This window comes from Drosophila serrata, unplaced genomic scaffold (genome assembly GCF_035046125.1).
Source record: "Drosophila serrata isolate PLE 108 unplaced genomic scaffold, ASM3504612v1 contig_272, whole genome shotgun sequence".
Lineage (NCBI taxonomy): Eukaryota > Metazoa > Arthropoda > Insecta > Diptera > Drosophilidae > Drosophila > Drosophila serrata.
The window spans coordinates 8598896-8619413 of NW_028257170.1; the positions used below are offsets into that span (position 1 = coordinate 8598896).

The 20518-nt window shown below is 43.7% G+C and overlaps 1 protein-coding gene and 1 non-coding gene across 11 annotated transcripts in view; one reads left to right on the forward strand and one right to left on the reverse strand.

Annotated features, from left to right (window-relative positions):
* Lmpt (four and a half LIM domains protein limpet) overlaps positions 1-20518 on the reverse strand; it is a 66914-nt gene that overhangs the window by 17343 nt on the left and 29053 nt on the right. For 5 of the 10 annotated variants that reach the window (XM_020960508.2, XM_086833494.1, XM_086833495.1 and 2 more), the window contains 2 exons: positions 11058-11434; positions 10692-10936 (listed from right to left, as the gene is read on the reverse strand). In XM_020960508.2, the coding sequence (XP_020816167.1) occupies positions 10692-10936; positions 11058-11434 (622 nt within the window). Of the gene's footprint in view, positions 1-655; positions 5399-5605; positions 5669-5728; positions 8381-10691; positions 10937-11057; positions 11435-11793; positions 12181-17954; positions 17986-18457; positions 18775-20518 lie in introns of those variants that run through there. The other 5 variants (XM_086833498.1, XM_086833497.1, XM_020960505.2 and 2 more) reach the window with 5 other exon arrangements.
* Positions 15069-15264, forward strand: LOC147643536 (U2 spliceosomal RNA). Its single transcript, XR_015272081.1, has one exon. It is a non-coding gene; the product is annotated as a U2 spliceosomal RNA (small nuclear RNA).

The window sequence follows — 20518 nt, forward strand, 5'->3', positions numbered from 1 at the left end:
AGAATACATATTTTTTTCTCTAGAAATGATAATATAAATGATATAAAGAACTATTCCGATTAAAGTCCCATATAAACTGTCGCTCTTTCTTTCTTTTGACATTTTCTAGCCCAACATAATGCCACTTAACCCTGACCTTAGCGCCCCATTCTTTAGGCATAAGACCCACAAAATCCGAGAGACCATATAGATATATATACTTATAATTCGGTTGCATGACAGATTGTTTTCGTTTTCGTTTATAGTCGCAATGACAAGAGCATTAAAAATCGAGTAAATCTATATGGCTGCGGATTTATGTGTTCCACTCGTCATGGGTATTCGTAATACCCCCGTATGTCAAACGGTGACATCATCACGCCTTGGGGCGCCAAGGAGCCCACAAAATGCAAATTGGGACACATCGTGCAAATATATGCTATAGGCCACAAGTATATACGGGTAATTGTGGGACAATTTATGGGCCATCTCTCCCTCTGGGACTGCACTTGGTGGATGGATGGATGACACCAACAAGTGATCTCAATGTTCGGGTATTTTGGTACTCAATGCAGAATTGGCACAAACATATTGGCAGATACAAAGGGGAGGATGGTGGAGGGATTTGCTTATTTATAGCCACCACACTGTGAGTGAGAGAGAACAACAGAAATGCTTTCTTTCATTTATTCAGTTGGCATTTTATTCTCGGCATTTTTATAAAGACAAAAAATCGTTAAGTAAACTAACAGCTACGAGTATGTGGTATAAACAATCCTTCAATTGGTTCGCTATTTCTTTGGGGTCGTTAGTATAATACATAGTTTATACAGTGCGGGATCTCTGGGATCCCATCATTCAGAGGAGCGGATGCTAGATGCTGGATGCTGGGCACTGGAACTGGGACTGATTTCGTGTACAGCGTGCTCGGTTTTGGGACTGGATTTGTGCTGGGCTTGACTTGGCTTATGAACATGTCTATAAGAAACAGATATATTAATAAATAGTATAAGCGAAACAATGGCATGTGGCGGGGTTAGTTCTCAAACCAGAGCGGAAGCTAGAAGAGCGGATAGAAGTTGGCATCTTTGAGTATGTCAAAGGTATCCACCACGGATCGCGCTGGCACCACAGCAGCCGTTGCCACAGTGGTCACAATGGAGGAGGACGAAGCTGTAGAGAGAGTAGAGGTGCCTCCAATCTCCTCGATGGATGAAGCTGGAGTTATGCACACACTCTGCCCGGCACTGATGATGGAGAGCAGATTCTGCTGTGTGGATTCCGGAGTTAAATTGGTGGACACTGATACGGGAGCAATCTCTGCCAGAGCAGCAGCCAAAGCCTTGTCGAGGTGGGAGTCTTCTGTAATCTGTTGCTGAGTCTCTTCCTTGGTTTCCTCTTTGCCTTCCTTTGTCGAAGTCTTCTTGCGTTTCTTGGTCTTCTTTTTGGTGGACGAGGATTGCTCTTCATCTCGCTCAAATTCGGCTATGCCTTCGAGGGAGTCCCCTACAAAAGCCAAACTGCTTCGGGGTGAGAAGAGTCCTGAACCATTGGCCTCCTCATTGGTGAGACTGGTCTTGGAGCTGCGCCGCGAGCGGGACTTCCTCTTGGGTGGCTCTGTCGCCTCTTGATCATCTCTACGTCGAGTGTAACCCATCTGTGTGTCCGAATCATTGTCATCTCTAAGTTCTTCTTCGGTTTTTGATCCCTTGCGCAGCTTCTTCTTGCTCTTCTTCTTTTTTGGCTTCTCAGCGGGCATTTCTTCCATGGGAACAGGCTCTTCAGGCTGCTCTTTAGGTGCCTCCTCTTCCTGAGGTAATTCTTCGGGCACATCGGATAGAATTTCACGAACAGGACTGCGACTAAAGAGGGTAATGCTCTCTCCACCAAGACTGTAACGACGGGGATCCATAGGCTCTCCTATGGCACATTCGCCATTCTCCTCATTTGTGTACAAATACTCATCCTGCTCCTCATCCTGATAACGATCCTGCGATTCCAACTCCTCCTCAAATTGATCTCTGGCTTCTTGCTCTTCTGTCTCACCAACTTTGTCCTGGCCATTTTTTTCCACTTCATCATCATTATCGTCTAGCCGGAAGTTCTTGCGCCAGTTGTACTCCCTCTTGGGCGTGTAATTCATGTCCACATCGATGTCATCCTCAACGGCGCCTACATCCAACTTAGGATTATATCCATAACGGGTACGCAACCTGGTGGACTGACGAGCAGCCACATGGGCATCACCCAGGTAACGCATCTCCGATTCCCGTCGCTCGCTCTCTGAAACCAAGCCCAAGGCTACATCCACGTCGGTGTGTCGGGTTCTGGAGCTAGATCGTTCCAGCTCACGGGTCTTGGCCCACAGAGCATACCGCTCACTGTCCGATCCCGACTTTTCCTTCTCTGATTCGCTCTGATCCGAGGGCAGTTGCTCCTGGACCATGGTCTCGTAATCCCTTAAGATTCCCGATTGCTTTCTATTCTTAATGGCCTCGTTGTAGATCTGCTCTATTAATGAGTCCGGATCGGAGTACGGTGTTGCTCCTCCCACAGCGCCATCATCTAGGCTGTAGTCCAGGAAATCCTCCACATCCTCAACCTCCTCCCAATCCTGAGCACCGCGATTGGCATAGCGATCTGCATTCCTCTCCGCCTCCTCGCACTCGGAGGTATCATGATGTGACTCATCGGTGGGCTGCGTCCTTTCATTGTTATCCGAGATTCCCTCATCCAGCTCGAACTCATACTCATCCTCGTCATCCTCATCGATCTCCACCACCGTCTGACGCTCATCCTCGCTGTCGTTAGAGCTGCTCCTCTCCTGCTCTAGATTCTCGTGGTCCCCGACAATGTCATAGCTGTAAATGGCATTAGTGGCATCGAATTCAGCAGCCTCAGCTTCAGCGGCCAGAACAGCTCGTGCCCAGGAATCCTGATCCACCACCTCACCCTTGGCATTCAAGTAATCATCTTCATCTTGTGGGTAAAAGTCCTCCTTCAGCCAGGTCCTGGTCCCAGTTAGAGTGCGCACTTCGATTTGTGAGATGTAGACATAGTCATCGTTTGGATACTCCTCTACAGGCTGCTCCTGGGCCAGCGAATAGCGTCGAAAGTGATGATATTCCTCAGGCTCCATTTCGCCCATCAAAGCCGAATCCGAAGCGCGCCGCTCACTGTCCAAGAAGTCAGCGTTCAAATGCCGCGAGAAGCTCTCAAAGTTAACACTCGAGGCGGCCAGTCTGTCCAGAACCTGATCCTGCAGCTCCCGCTTGGCCGCCTCCGCATCAATGTCCCTTAACTGGGTTAACTCCTCTTCCCTGAGCGGAGATCGACTTTGGCTACGCGAACGCTGGAATTCGGCAGTGCGATGACGCAGATCATCCAATTGAGCTGCAGTTATTTCCTGGCATCCAGCTGCAGCTCTCTCCTCTGAATATGTTTTGGGCTTGGCTCCTAGTTGATTGTCGGTGATGGAGTCCAGTATGGCTGCTTGGAGTTCTCTTTGGGCCGCCGCCTGTTCCCTGGCCTGTTCAAAGGTCATTCTAGGCGAAGGACTGCGGGATCGTTGGAATTGCTCGCTTCCCAGGTCAAGGGATTCACCCACATAGGTGGAACGCTTAAACCCACTTGCCACCAGTTCATCCTGCAAATCTCTAGCCACCTCGGAAATTGTTCGTTCCAGATCCGGTGCTGGCATTTCCCGTGTCATGGCAGCCACTCTCTCCAGTTCTGAATCAGTTGGACTGAGGACTCGCAGCTCTGTCTCTTCGTTGGCATTGTTAAGCTTCTCCAGTGCCTCCAGGTCCAGTTCTCGTTGCCTAACACTCGCAGCTAGGACCGTCTCCAGCTCCTCGCTGTTCTTGCGAAGAGTACGCAGTTCGCTGCCCTCCAAGTTTAGCATTAGATGGAAGTCATCCAACTCCGGTTCCTTTGATGGGGATCGTGATCGAGATGGTGATAGAGAGCGCATGTCGCGGCCTTCTACAATGTGCTCATCCTTCTCGTGCACAAATTCGTAGACGTACTCCACGGTCATGCGGGTTTCCGGCTCCGGTGTCCTTGCTCTTTCCTGGAGAGCCTCAAAGAACTGATCATTCTGAGCTATCAATTTCTCGCGTCGCTTTTGCAGACTATGTTCCAAGTTGGCAGCCGTGGGCAGAGGAGATCGGGAACGGGATCGAGAATGGGACCGAACTCGGTTCAGACGCAGTTTCTCGAATAATCTGGCCATGCTCTCCGGTGTGTCCTCGGGCTCTGCTTCGTTTTCCTCTGGCGGTGGCTCCACAATTTCAATGGAAATCGTGGGCAGGGGAAGCGGAGATGTTGGTGGCGAAGCCGACTCAATAATAATCTCTGGCGAGTGCATTTGCTCGTGCAGCTTCTCAAAAATCTCATCATTGTGTTGAATGCGCTTTAGTCGTCTGCTTTCCAAACTCTTTTCTATATTGTCGGCTGTGGGTAAAGGCGAACGGGAACGTGATCGGGATCTGGATCTGGACTGAGCACACCGCTCCGCTCGCAGGGTCTCCACAAAGAGTCGCATTTCTTCATGTGAGGTTTCTGCATCTTGCATGGGCTCATCAGCCATGTCATTAATCTCGATCACGGGCTGCGGTAGGATGACTTCCTGTTGGGGACTTAGTCTCCCATTGCCATTGATTTCGATTTCCATGGAAGCTTCCGATCCGGAGTGGGACAATCGTTCTGCCAGCTCATCGTTCTGTTTGATCAGCCGCTCCCTGCGTTTGTTTATGCTCTTCTCCAGATTCTCAGAGGTGGGCAGCGGCGAACGGGATCTCGATCTCGAACGAGTCCTCTCCACAGAAGGCTCTCGTCCTCTTTCCGGCTGGGGAGCAGTCAGAGTAGATCCCTCTAAGGGTTCGTATACCATGGGCACAGCGGCATTTCCATTCCTAGCATCATCCGCCACTGTCTGCACTTGCAGTGGTTGATCTTTGGGGGCTTCATTTCCATTTAAGTTCGATTCGAGAAGTTCAAGAACAGATTCACAGTTCAGTTCTCCTGCCAGCACGCCCTCCTGGGTATCATCGTAAACTTCTAGAGATTTCTCCGCATCCACATCCATCCGGTTGGCCACATTCTTGGGAGTCGGCGAGGGATTACGCGAAGTGGATCGAGATCTCGAGGGATTCACCGAAGCCGTAAAGTCGTAAAAGTCGCTGAGTCCCTCCATGAGCAGTCCATACTGATCCCGCCAAGGAGCCGTATCCGGTTGCTGGACATTGATGATGGGAGTTCGTGGCGTTGCTGTTGCCTGCTGTTGTTGTTCCGGCTGCTGCTCCTGACTGGCAGACCAGCGCTCCTCGTAGTGATCCATCTCATCGATGCGCGGACTGCGACGTAGGCCAGGTGAGCCGCCCCTCGATTGCTCCTCGGTTGCGGAAGAGGTTTGCAACTTTCGGGGCGAAGTAAAGCAAGGAAGCAAGCAGAAGAGCGAGGCGTTGGTTATATGGAAAGCAAAAAGGTAAAGCGTTAAGGCAGACGGCAGAGCAGTGAGGGATTCTGGAGGAGTTCAGGTTCAGGAAGATAAAGTTTAGTGGGACTGGAGTGGTGCTGGGTGGATCTGGTTCTGGTTGGTTGTTTGGCTGACCTACGCACTTACATTGGCTTTGTTGCTGTCGCCGGCATCCGTTGTCTGCGAGTTGTCCTTTTCCTTATCCGCTTCCTGGCAGACACACAGTAAATCATTGTTAAGGATCCTGGATTGATAGCTCAATTTACTCACCACCTGCTCCTTGGAGTGTTGCTGTTTCAGGGCTGCCACAGCCTCTTCGTTCTGTGCCTCGGTGGCCTCCTCGAAGGAAGAGGATTTTGGCTCATTGGTGACCTCGTTCTCCACATCCTCGCCCCGGGATGGCTTCTCCATTTCGATTTCCTCCTCGTCTATGGAGAGAGCTTTCTCCCGCTTCCAGAACTCGGTGTCCTTGTAGTGTTCCGGTACCACCTCACCCCATGGATTTGTGCTCTCTTCGCCGAGCATTTCCAGGGATCCACTTGCCTCCGAGGGTGACTTCACATCCTTGGCCGGACTCCTTTTATGGCGACGATGGTGCGACTTTACCTTTAAAGTTGGTTCACTCGTATACTTGATGGGATTGTAGTCCTCCCGGTCACCGTGGCGCAGCTCCTCCTCCTCCAGCGAGGTGAACATCTTCAGCTCCTCGTCGCGGGAGGCGCGTGAGTCTCGCGAAGAGTTAGAACTGCCACTGGAGCGTCGCTTCTTGAAGGCTCTTCTTCTGCCCGAGCCGTCTTCTCGGACCAGCGGACGATTCTTGATTCCATCTAGGGATCGCAGGTAGTCCTCGGTGTACTGGACATCGGATATTTGGTCTTCCCCTTCGGGCTCTGGGCGTTCTCCTTCGGCTCGGTTAGTTTCATCCGAAGGTTGGGTGCTAAACGACGAGGATTGCTGGCTGGAAATGGGCTCAACGGAGGATCCATCATCTGAGACGCCAGGGAAGGTGAGGGTCTTGGACTTGGTCAAGTACGGCTCCTCGGAACTACTGCCCTGACCGAACTGTGTTTTCACCTTCTGCACCACAAGGGGTTCATCGGGTTCTTGGAATCTGGGTGGTGCCACCTTCTTCACGCACAGCTCCTCCACCACGGGTTCCATGCCGGCATACTCATCAGCCTCCTCCTTGCTGTTCCTGGCCATCAGTTGGCGCTGCTGCAGCATCACCATCTCCTCCTCGGCCTCCAGGAAGCGACGGGCATTCTCCTCGATCATTCGCTGCTTTTGCTCGAGATCGGATTTGCTGGAGATCAGGCGTCGTGATTGCTCGGCAAAGGCGGCTTCTTCCTCCAGTTCGCTTTCGGTGGCACTCATATTACTCTCTCTTTCGGCGGCCAGAAGACGTTCTACAATCTCAGCATCTCGCCGGGCCTGTGCTTCCTCATCGTCGGCTTCTTCCCGCTCTCGCTGGATCTCGGCTTCGAAGATTCGACGCTCGGCCTCAGCCGCCTCCTCGGCTTCGGCCAGGACTCTTTGCCGTTCGGCTTCTTCCTGTTCCCTCAGTCTTTCCGCTTCGGCCTGCTCTCGCTGTCGTTCAGCTTCGGCTTCGGCCTGCTCTCTTAGACGCTCGGCAGCGATCACTCTGCGTTCGTTCTCTTCACGCTCTCGCTGCTCTTCAGCTAAATGTATCCTACGTTCGTTCTCCTCACGCTCTCGTTCGGCCTCAATCAGCTTTCTTTCGTTCTCCTGTCGCTCTTTCTCCTCCGCCGCGCGTTCTCTTTCGGCCTGTTCTCGTTCGCGCTGTCTCTCGGCCTCTATCAGTTTCTTCTGCTGTTCTTCGGCCTCCTCTTCCTGCCTCTGGACCCGCTGTCTTTCTTCCGCCAACTTGGCCTCTGCCTCGGCCAGCTGTCTTCGCGTCTCGGCCTCTATTTGCTGCTGACGCTCCAGCTCAGCGGCCAGGGCTTCTCTCTTCTCGCCGGCAGGATCCACCCGGAAGCCTTTGCTGTACATAACGCCATCCTGCATGACATTGGTCCCTGCCAGGGCCTCCCTTTCGGCGGCCTCCTTGATCTCCTTATCCAAGCGTTCGCGCATCCGAGGCAGCTCTTCACTATCAGCGGCTGCATCCAGGGCCGAGGTCTCCGGATGCCGGAAGGTCCAGTGGTAGAGGTGGCGGGTCACATAGGCAAACTCCAGGGCTCCAAAGTAGGTGATCAGCAGCGAGAAGAGCAGCTCGCCGACGCCGGTTAGCGCCGTCTCCCCGGCGGCCATTGCGTAATTTCCTCGAAACCCAAATCCAAATCCTCAGACGTTCTGCGATGCAATGCGGGTGTATCTCGGCCGAGAAACGAATCGACTCACGCGTACGAGTATTATATAAAATATATTCACCACGCACTCGAGACACTCACTCACACTCACACAAACCTCTCACGTTAATGGCCAGTCGATTAGGTAATTCGAAAAATATTTATTTCACTTTCGACGCGCCCGCTTTTCGCTCAAAACTGTATCGATGGATATTTATGTTTATTTATCTAAGAATTCCGTATATTAAAAATCGCTTTCTTCGAGAGAGAGAGAGAGTTCGAGATTTGGGAGGAGATACGGGAAAATCGCAATCCGGCGGCAGTTGCACCGGGCGGGCTCTTGTTTTCCGCTAATCGATCGTCTTGCAACTGATTAGTGCGCCAAGTGCGAGTGGCCAAGGGCCCCCTATGGCATATGTATAGTGAATCAGCGGCGAGAGCACTGAATCCGTATCCGCCAAGAACCGAATCCCAGTCGCCGTACCGCTGTCCGTTCAAATGGCAAATGGCGCTAATTGACGGCCCGCGAAGAGCGAGCGACTCAACTGACAAGACGATTCGCCGAATAAAAACTCTTGGCAACACCAAATGCCTCGGCCGCTGCACTGTCACTGGGTTTCGGCCACTTTTTTGCTGGCCGCCTTCTGTGTCAAATGCCAAAGCAATCGGAATTGGCCAAGGCGGATTTTCTAATCAGTTTAGTCTCCCGAACCATTTTCCACCCCCAAGCACCTCCTCCCATCCGTGCCAGGCCTTCTTTAAAGGGGATCTATTTTCGTTCTGTTCTTCGATTGTCAATTTCCACAAAACACTTTTCGCCACTTTTTTGCTTTGCTCGCAGTTTTCGTGCGGGAGAACAGTCAGTGTCATAATTATAAATCAGTTGGAGATAGTGAGTGTACTTTCTTTACATATTGATTTTTGAAGATTTTAAGATTTGAGGAATTTTATTAAGTAAATTAAGTCGAGAACTTGATTTTTGGTTACAATTTATGAAGTAATTAAACGATTTAAAATGGTTACAAAGTGTAAGTTTTGTTATTAAGCTTTTTAAGTGCCGCTACCATATTTTTAAATTGCAAACATGTTGTTTTTATTATAATTGAAATCTATTTTTAACTTTATTAAAATCAATATCTATTTTTGTGGCTCTTTTGTTTATATTTCTAAATATTACTCATACGCCCTGTATGTAAACAAACAGGAAAATGCTTGGGTGTTAATTGATTTGAGTCACTAATCGTAAAAATACAACGAATGTGTATGCAAAATAATGCCTAGACTAAAATAAATAAATTCGTAAATTTATTATTGCCATTATTATTATTATTTATTATAAATTATTAAGACCTTCAATAATTTAACTATAAATATACCAAGTTCTTATACTTTGTTCTATTTTATATTCCTATGACTGACACTGTACTCTTTGCTTTGTTTTGCAAATATGTCGTTCTTTGGCATGGCCAACGTCCGGACCGGGGGCCAGGGTCGCCACGCCCCATTTTCACGCCGCCCCCGGACTGGTGCACACACAAATGTTTGTCATAAATTTCGACTTGGCACTGACACTAACATTGCCAGCAGCTCGCGAATTCTTCTCTATCTTTCTCCCAGACCGATGGCTCGGCACTCTCTTTTCATGTTTTGACTAGGCTTTTCTTTTCTTTTCCTTTCTTTTTCTGCACTGCACACCACCACCACAAACAATGAGAACAATCAGCATAATTATTGCCAATTTGCAGCATAATTGTGCTCTTGGCCCACATTAGGAGCCTGACTATTTCTGAATTCCTTTGTTTATTTTCGTCAACTAATTTGCATTAGATGTCGCGGCCAAAAATACATTAATTTGAAAGAATATATAAATATATATGTATATATGGGTCGCCTGGGTGCTGATTTATTTATTTATTTTGGTTTTTCACAATGAAAGCGAAAGTTTTTCTTTGTTTGTGGGAAAATGATCGAAGCAGAGAATGAGAAAAGACAAATTTAATTCAGACGTTTGAGAGAACAAATTTGTATATTGAGAAACATTTCAGAGAGTTTTGATTGAACAGAGAAAAGAAGAATGGAATTAATGCAAAAATTAATTACAATTAAAAACATACTGTAAGTTAAAAGCAAACTTTAAGGATGCTTGATACTTAACACTCCGAAGATCAAGAAATCCCTTGCTCCACTCTGATATTTATCGTTTGAAATAATCACAGAAATTTATGCATATAATGCCACTTATTTTCCCTTTAAAAATCCCCTAAAATTCTTGACATTAAAATCCAAAAATATCCTAATATCTTGAGTGATTTTTGTGCAATCTCTGCTGACCTTCACCAATTTCCGGCTCACTCACAATGAACTTCCGCTCGCAGGATGACAACGCGTCAACAGCCAATGCTGCCAATGAACTGGCGGCGCTTCTCCTTGCTTTTTCTGCAGCAAACGAGCAGCTGGAAAATATTCTCGCTCCTGTCTCCTGGGCACAAAGTGAAGTTCAATGAAAATGCCATAACCTTTGGAGGGACATAGGGCAAGGGGGAAAAGGGAAACAGAGCAACAACGGATGGCCGCACCTAAGCAATAAATGTGAACTGCGTGCGGCGGACGATAAAAGCCAGAAGCCGTGACAGCGGGCACTCACTCACAGCGACACTGCCGCACCGATTGACACACAGATACAATCTGCAGAATGCGCCCCCAAAGTATGCCACACATTTGATTTTCAATTAGGGATCGCAAGGGGGAGCACTGAGAGAAATGAGATACTTTAAATGGTATATCTCTATACTAAAATCTATGTGTTTCAGGGTAAAAAGACTGACAGAACCCCATATAATAAATAATATATACAATATGAAATACATCTTAAAAACGAGATTCTATTTTGTTTCTATAATTCACTCAAAGGACTCAGTACTCACCTCATCACAGCCGGCGCAGCGTGGCTTCAGCATTTCCGCATAATGCCGCTCACAGTAAACCTTGTCGTCATGGACGCAATAGGTGAGGTCCACCAGGAGTGAGTTGCAGGTGCTGCAGGTGAAACACTTTGGGTGCCACATCACACTTTCCACAAACTTGGGTGCCGCCACCACCAGTTCACCGGTGGCTATCTCGTTATCACAGTGCGCACAGTGCTCATCGTAGGGGGCATCCTTAATATAGGCTATTCCAACGAAAGGATAATGCAATTGAGTTGGATCAACCAGGGCGAGGTCACCAGAAGAGAATTAAATAAAGAAATTATTATAGTTTTGGTTAGATTAATTAAGTGATTAAGAACTCACCTATATCCAGTGCAATTTCATTCCGCGCCGTCACAAAGTCCTCGAAGGAGGCCTCATGCTGCACCTCCAGGTGCTTGCAGTGCTCCAGCGACAGGTCCTGCTTGGGCAGCTGATACGAGATCTGGCGCTCTCGACTGCATGCTCCTTCGCTGCCCAGCCGGGGCACCACCTCCTCGGGCAGCTGCTCGAAGTAGCGATTGATCCGCGAGGAGGCTCTTACACCGGGAGGGACCCATGTGAAGCCCAAATCTCGCGCCTCCACGCCAGAATCCGCCGGAGAGACGAGCTTGAAGCCAAGTCGTTCATGGACATTGGTCGTCTGTTGCTGATATATGGCATGCGCCTCGCGAGGACATTTGCAGGACTGGCAGGTTTTTCTGGAAGGTCACAAGGAGATGGATTAGCTGCGAACTTTGTTATAATAAGTAAATAAGATATACAATATATTATATATTAATAGAATTATATCTTATCTGGTTAGTCTTGGATACTAACTATCTTTAGATAAAGAAAGGTATTTGAAAATGTAGTAAATATATTATAATAAAATATATACAAATAAAATTTATATTAGAAAAGTTTGTCCTTATTATGATTCCCCAGAATATTTATAGATATCATACTATATGCCCCCAAAACACCATTTTCTTTCCACTGTAAGCAGCTTCGTTGGCGTGGCGCCATCCAGCGACAGCTTTAAGCACCCATCGCGCTCCGTAAAATCGGAAAATCTTACCTCACAATGAGATCGTATATCTCTTTCCGATCAAACACCTTACAGTAGATGCTGAGGACATTGAGGCAGGCGTAATCCATGCCCGTCCAGGGCACATCCGAGGAGGCCAGTGCCGCCCACAGTGGGCACTCTGCGTGACGGTCCAAGTCGAGCATTTTCACCATTTTATGCCACTTTTAGCTTTTGACTTTTAACACTTTTACCCCAAAGGTGTTTAACCTTTACACTGGTTACCGTTGCTGTTTGTATTTTCGGCTTAATGAACTTGGCTTTCATGGGGTCTCTGTTTCTCTTTAAATTTCTTGATATGCCTGTGTGTATCTGTGTTTATGGCCTGACTCGGCACTATTCTTTGGGGATCTTCTTAGGGGGAAATCGCTCTGCCACCTCCGCGAAAATAAAACAAAAGAAAAGTACTTGCGGTTAAAGCTAAATCACCTTTCAGTCGGCACGTCGGGTTATTTGCGTTATTTGCTCATTGACATTTTGATTAAAGCGCTAATTTGACCTTTACTCTGATACGTAAGAATATACGTACGTACTCTGGGATATGTACTTTTGTTTACTATCAAAGAATTTTAGTTTTCCCAGGACGGGGGCGGAGGAATTCTCCGAGAACTGGGAACTCTACATGTTGCGAATAACTATAATTGCTATAATTGTTTACTTATTTTTCAATTAGAGATACAAGCAAAATAATCGGCATCATAAATACACTCGCACCCATCGGAATGCTGCGTAAACACGTAACTGATACACAGAAAACAAATTTTAAAATTAACATTCAAAAGAAATTAAAATAAACTGGATATTTGCTAAATCAATGACAATTTCTTAATGTTTATTAATAAAATGTGACATATAAATGGACACTGTTTTATATTAACTAGTTTAAAAACCATCAATTGTCATCTTCTTTTAATGATAATTAAATTCTTCCATACATTTAATATTCATTTAATTCGTTTTTTTATATGTATTACAAGCATTTCTTTAAGGCAATTCCCTTAATAAAATGCCTAAATACTTTATTATTTATGATTTGTATCTCTAAATGAAATGAGCTCACATTTACGACCTCTCCTTTTAGCTGACAGTTTACGAAAATAAAAAGTGAAAATAAAAAACGTCCCCACAATCAAATAAAATAAAAGGTAGAAAAGCATCTTTTGATAAGATTAATAAAGGTTTCTCCCGCACACTCACACACACACACACCCAGCTCCTGGTTAGGATTGGCCAGCGGAGTGTGTGATGTCATCATGGGGAGGGGGAAGCAGAGAAACCTAAGGTCGAAAAACCGAAAACCCAAAGCCGAAATTGCCAAATTCCATTTGCTCAATCATCGACAACGGCAGCCAAACTGCGTTAGCTTTCAAAATAAGATAAGCCAATGTGAGTTCCTCCACCTAAATGCTATCAAACGGAATGAAATGGTGGGGATTCTATATACTATATATTATATATACTTTATACTGGTTGACCTATTATGGTCTCGTCTGGCAGTCTACGGATGAGGAACTGTTTGCTAATTGCTCACGACTTTGATGCGGAAAAGTGCAACAGGTTTTGGCTTGGCAGTGGCCCAGGTCCCAGGTCCCAAGTAATGCAAATAAATGGAATAATTTAATGTTTGCTCAAGTGACTCACGTACCAGTGACACACAAAATGTGCCCCTATCAAGATCTGCCTCACTTTATGTTTACATTCTCATAGTCCCTGGGTCCCAGTGAAGAATGTTCCAAAATTAAATTAGCTACTCAGAAGTTATTTCGATTAGATTTCACTGAAAAGGAAGCCTTGAGGGTTGGTAAAATCATACTTTAGCTAGGGATAGATAACTATATCATACTTTTTATAGTCTTTATCAGGTAATATTATCGGTTGAGGAAGCTTGTGCACAAATTTTTCGCGTGTCAATTAATTAAAGCTTGGTTAATGGAATTCCGCTTTTCATGGAGGTAACTATTTAATAGGTTTAACTAAAGTAACATAAACAATTGATATCTTGTTAAAAATTTAATATAAAACTGACAAAGAAAAGTTTACAAAAAATATACAAGATAAATTAGCCAAGAAAGCATGAAATTATTTATATTTACACATTTAAAAAGTCTGTTATGTGGATTTATTTATAATAATAACATGTTAATCAAATGCAATCAGTATAAGTATTTCTGTATTGCCTTAAAACCATATAAAACCTATATTTAAACTCTTGAAAAAAGCAAAACAAAACGTAGAGAAACCCAATTTAAAAATAAACCCAAAAATGGCAGGAAATCATCACAGAGTTCTCTCCCCTCTTCTGTAAAAGACAAATTCCTCACCCAAATAAAATGCCATTTCACGAATTTTGATGTGGAAACTAATTGAATTTGACAGATTTCCAAGTACAGATAGATCACACGGGCAGAATCTAAAATTAAATATAAAATTCAAGTGAATGCGGAATACCCGCAGTGGGTTGAAACTATTTTCTCATTGCTCAGATGGCTTTTCGAGACCTTGAGAAACACATTTGTTTGTGCTCCGCACTCGGAGTTAAGTGACAATGCACCACCAATGCGGGCCATATGTGCTAATATGGTTTAAAATGATTAAAAACTCTCTCGCAGCTCCAGTATCTGCCCCAAAGATACTCTGTGTGTGTATTTACTTTAGCCTGAGGGGAGATGCGCAGCGTTATCGCTATATAAACAATTAAAATGCCATTAAAACGTGTTCATTTCAGATTAGAGCCGTCGCAGAGAGACAAGACTCAGTTTTTTGTCATATCAGAAACAGACGCAAAATAAAAAGCGAATGCTCAACGCGAATGCTCAGCGAGTTTGCCATCTGGCAAAAGATTTTTATTTAATTGAAACAGGCAACAACAACAGCAGAAACAACAACAAAATATAAGCAACAACAAAATAAAGGGAATCATAATATAATAATAACTGATATCGTATGGCGTACAATCAACAGAAATGCGTATGAAAACAAATAAAACTAGTTTCGGGGCAGAAAGTTTTGCCAGATAAATGTAATTAAAAGCCAAAAGTTGGCACATACAGTGCGTTTCATTTATATAAAGGCGCTCCTGGCAAAGGTAACATTTTATAGTAAAATATTAACAAGGGTAGGTTCATATGCAGGTAGCCTTTCCTGAAAATCATCCCCTAAACTATGCCTTTGCAAACTGAACTATTATTTCTCTCGGCAGAACTTATAATTCTCAACTGATTCTGCCTTGGCAAGCATCAAGTCCTCAGTCTTGACTCCTTGTAGTTATCGCTTCTCGGCCTTATGGCTAAGATCAAAGTGTAGTATCTGTTCTTATCAGCTTAACATCTGATAGTTCCTCCATTGGAGGACAACAAATGTTAAACTGATTTTTGGAATCAGACGGAGTGCTAGGAGCTTGCTCCACCTCTGTCGCGGGTTGGCCCGGTATTGCAGTACCGCCGGGATTTCGGCCCAACTAATTAATAAATTTTAACTAGAATTTAATATTATTTAAGTATTTAGTAGGAACACATAGTAGGAAAAATACGAAAATTAAGAAAAATTCAGGGATTTTTTTTGGCTATAAAAAAAGAACAATTATTTGAAGATTTTATAACATTTGAAGTAACTCTTAAAATATCATATGAAATACGATACATATTAAGGCAAGTATCTTTCACATTTCACATAGAATTAATCCATTTTTAAAGAGCTCTAAAGATTCCCCTTGCTATTTCAAGATACTTTGGGTATTAAACTTAATAGTTTTGGCACGCACTGTAGGCAAAGCAAACTCACAATGTCACACACCACCAGATAGATAGACAGACAAACTCGGGGACAACTTTTCTTGTTAGACCCCGCAGCATTTCGCGTTTCGGGTGAAAAGGGGAGCCGCGGAGGTAAACCCGGACCAACAATTACAATTGATAAGCCCCAAAGTCAGTTTCATTTATAGTAGATTCAAGCGCCGGGAGGCTACCGCAATTGGAAAAGTTTTGGGGCTATGACCCCCAATGGCACACGCCCTCCGCCCCCGGGCTCATCCACTCCAGCAAAAATCCAGCATATTCCTGAGATCTCAGGGGCAGAGAGCAATCAGCATTGTTTGACCAACAATTTGTTTGCCACCTCCCCGAATAGTGAAACCCAAACGCTAAACCTCGGCACTGGGAATGCTTTTCCGCAGCAAAGTGGAAGGAAATCCAATTTTCCACTGTAATTGCACTTACATGTTGCCGCTGTAAACAATAAACAATAAAAAGCGCTCGCATAAAAGTCAGCGCCGGAGTGCAACAAATCTCAATTATGAGCCGTGGTCCCAGTTTCCACAAGCCCTCTTCGAACCCTCCTCCACAATGCCACCCACCATCCATTTTCCACCCACTTAGCTGAAGGTGACTGCGAGGGGAGGGTGGCATGGAAGGGATGGGGAAAGGGCCCGGGTATGGGGCAGTGGGGTAGTTCTCTTTTTCGCTTTCGATTAAACGACTTTTAATGCGATTACCCCAACAACAACAACGACAGAACAATGCACTCTACTGTCGGACGCTCAGATTGCCCTATATAGTAAATACTCATACATTTGCACTGACACTGAGAGAAAAATCTGGGGAAATCTTTACACTTGATGTTAGTTGCTATAAGAGAGCTGTGTTTTTGTTTATATGAGTGTTTTATAGTGGTCTAATTTGTTTAAAAACTCGTAAATCGAGACTTTACTAAATGCTGGATTACACAGATTAAGATTAAGACAGATGACAAGTTGTTTATGTTTTGTATGCATTCTGTTTTCCTTATACTATGGAAACTACAGTAAATTTCGCTAGTGATTAGATTTAAATATTTCCCCAGTTATTTTCTAGAGTATCACAGAGTTGAGAATTGGGAATTTCTGGCGTAATGAATACAATATTTCGATTTCATATCTGCTCGATTTAACTTGGAATTCAAATAATTCCCTTACATTTTACACTTTGAAATGCACATTTATGTATACATATTATATTTATAAACCAAATTTGATGTATTGTTTACCCAAAACTTTTCTCCCTCTGTACCCATAAATACGGGTTATATGCGTATGGCTACCACTAATTGAATCAGTGAACAGCAAATGCCCCCCTTCCCGCTGTTTTTCTCCAACTTTTCCCCACTATCATTGGCCAGGTGGGATAATTAACATATGCACTGCATCGGCTCCCTCCCTGTCCCTCCCACTTCACTCCTCCTCCTATCCCCACTCTCGAGAAACGAGGAGCAGCTTAGTTGATATTTACGAGCACGGGTACGACGGGGTTACTAACTCAAAGTTGTTAGGGGTTCTGCCGGACGGACGGAAAGCAGATAGAATATTCTTTGGCTACAAATTGCATAGTGAATTATTATAACCTTGCGGGGGTTCCCACAGAGATGAACCGCAAATGTCACTGCATAAATCACGACTAAGCCAATGTGATTTCTAAGGGAAATGGAAAGGGTGAAATTAAAAGGAAACTTTATAACAATTACAAGAGTATAGGGTGTAGTTTACTCGGAATTGTCTAGTAATAATTGAGTGATTATAATAAGAATATAATATAGAAATAAGAAACTGCGATGCTATACTGAAGGTTTTTAATGATTTCAAATGATTTTAAATCTTAATCATAACAAGTTATATTTTATGACCATCATTAAAAATATTAAAATTTTGTATACTTGATATATCGAAAATAACGTATTTTAATTTTAAATCCTTTAATACAGGACCAATATATATTTATGTATTCCTAATATTTATATTTAATAACATTAAGAACACTTTTATGTGGGAATAATAATAATTATCCCCCACAATGAAATCAAAATGCAAGCCATAAGAAAAAACAACAACTTATTTAAACTATAAAAATCAATAAAAAATTTTTCAAATACTTGTAAATATTTGAAAAGGCTGACACATTTCCAAAACTATTGATTTTAGTGGGAAAAAAGTACTCAAGATGGAATTACAATCCCCTAGGTCTGTTTGACGAGGGATTTACGGGTTCGGAACAAAGCGCTTAGATAGAGATAACATTTACAATTAGATAACACAACGTTGTAGAAGAAATGATAACTCTGTTTTTCCAGTCTCACAAGAACTCGCTATTAAACTGTCCGATCGGGGAGAGCAAACACCTCATTACCCAGTTATTTTGTTTACCCGATTTACGGAGCATTTACTATGATTTATAATACACTTTTTCACTTAACGATCTCGTCAATTTAACGCTAGTTAAGATCCCCATTAACCCATTGAGATCCAGAGCTAAATCAGTGATGTTCTAGAAAAAGCGTCACTGGATTCTGGGAAACTATTACGGATCAAAAAGAGATATGTACCCCACTATATAGCATCGCGAAAATATTTATCACTCAGCACTGGCTGCAAAAATTTCCGGGGGTTACAGTTCCGCGAAATCTGGTCACAATGTGTTACAAAAATTGAGAAAAGCGCAATGGGCCGTGAAAAGGGAAAAAGGAAAACAAATGTCAAATGTGGGAGTTTAATTAAATTTAAGAAAAACAAGTAATTATAACAAAACTGACTCATTTTGGGGCAAGTGAAAATTAACATTAACAATTGACATTTGCATTTTTGCAAACCGAAAAATATTCCAAAAATGATAATAATAAAAGGAGGGGCAACCGCAGTGCAGAAATGTAAACAAATCGAGGCCTTTTGTTTTTGTTTACGATCCAAATAAATGTTAAACACTTCGAGTCGAGCAATAACACACAAACACACACACACGCCACCGACGTCACAGCCAAGTCAATGGCCAGAGGTGAATACACAAATAAATGTGCAATTAAGTTAAATTTAATTCCATTTATTTAAAATTTATTTGATATTTATTTCACCGACCGCATACGAAACGCCCGCAAAACGCGCGAGCGGCAGCCGAAAGGGAACCGAAGGAGAAACGCCAACCAACCGCACCGTTATACAATCCGATTCTAACTGAACTCTGCTGCGTCGGCGTCGCCGTCTGCGCCGCGGTGTTCGGCCCTCGGCTTTCCCGTTCGTTCGTGCCAACCCGAAGCGCAGCATAAAAGCACGAAGCTGCTGCTCTGCTGCCCCAAAGAAAGCGCTGGGGAGTGGGGCAGTGCGGGAGATAGTCTGATAGCGAAATGGGCGGGGGTGTTGCCAAAGGTGAGCGTGATAATGACACAGCACACTTATGTACGTCGCTGCATCCATCGCAGGTGGAGCGAAGGGGATGCCAGATGCCAGAGGCGGGGGGCAGGAAGCCGCAAGAACCGCTTATTAGCAATGCATTGCGTCGGTTTTTTACGAGGCTCTTCATTAACACACACACTCACGCACAAGCACTCACTCACGTGTGGCTGCCTGGGGAGTGACAATGTGGTGGGAGTTGCAAACTCCAATTCAGAAGTTTCCATACACTGGGAGAAATTTTAGGCGTGGATTTTGAACGGATTATTACTATATATTATTATATATTAACATTTTAATTTGATGTTATAGAAAATGGTTCATATTATATAAGGTTATTATATATTATATAATTATATTTGTTATTATTGAGAAACATTGCGATCTTTTTAATGAAATCAACTAATAATTTTGCTGGCTTATTAAATATTTTTAAATTTACTCTTTATTATTACAAATTATTTTACTTTCTTCAAAATACTTTCATTATTAAAGGAGAAGTCAATGATACAGTTGAATATTTTGAAAACGTTTCGAAAGCTTTACTTTTTAAATTATTTTTAATTTTTTTTTGTATTTTATTTTATTTATTAATCGTACCAAAATTGTGTATGAATATATTGAAATTAAAGAAGTTATCGTTACTTATTTCAATAATGTATTATTCAATCAAAAAGATCTTTATTATAAAATCTCAAATAAATATATTTAAAATTTATGTTTTCTTGGATTAGCTTTATCCTTTTTCCCCAGTGTGCTCACTAACCTTAGTTAATGAGTCAACAGGTAGTGCGCTTGGCTGGCTAAGCACTTAGATAGTATGACTTTCAAGGGGATATGAGCCACGGCGGGTACCCAAGTAATTCCGGCAAATTAATGGCCATCGGTCGCTGCACTTATTACACGAAATGTAAACCGAGCCACATGCACCACATGGCCGCTTCCTTCCCACCCTACCCTACCCAACCCTCCTCTGTGGGAAGGCGGTCAAGGTCGGCATAGTTGATGGCAGAGGGTGACCCCCACCGTACCACTTGCTCTGGTCATTTATCAAACGCGTCTGCGACCATTTTTCCACAATTTGACTTTGATTGCCACATCTAAGCTTCTAAGCAGCGACCAGACATGAAACAAGTTCCGAATTGCAATTATTTATAAGCACAAAACGCAACTAGCTAAAAGGCCAACTGATGTCTGTATGTACCATAGTTGGCAGCAGCCAAACAAAACAAAAAATAAAAAAGAAAGAAAGAAAAATTGGCTAAAAGCTGGACAAAATCCATTAAGACACAGCAAATGGGCCGTAAAAAATGGCAAGGCGTAGTTTGAATATATACCAAAAGGGGGTTATGTGAGGGATTAGCTTAAGTCTGGGAAACTATAAAGCTTTGCGAATATTTATTTCTTTAATACAGAGTAAATAAATTCTATGAAACACATGAATATATTCATACCACAATTCAAATTGTACAATTGCCATATTTATCAACACTTTCATTGAACTTGTATAATAAATTCAACACCATAATT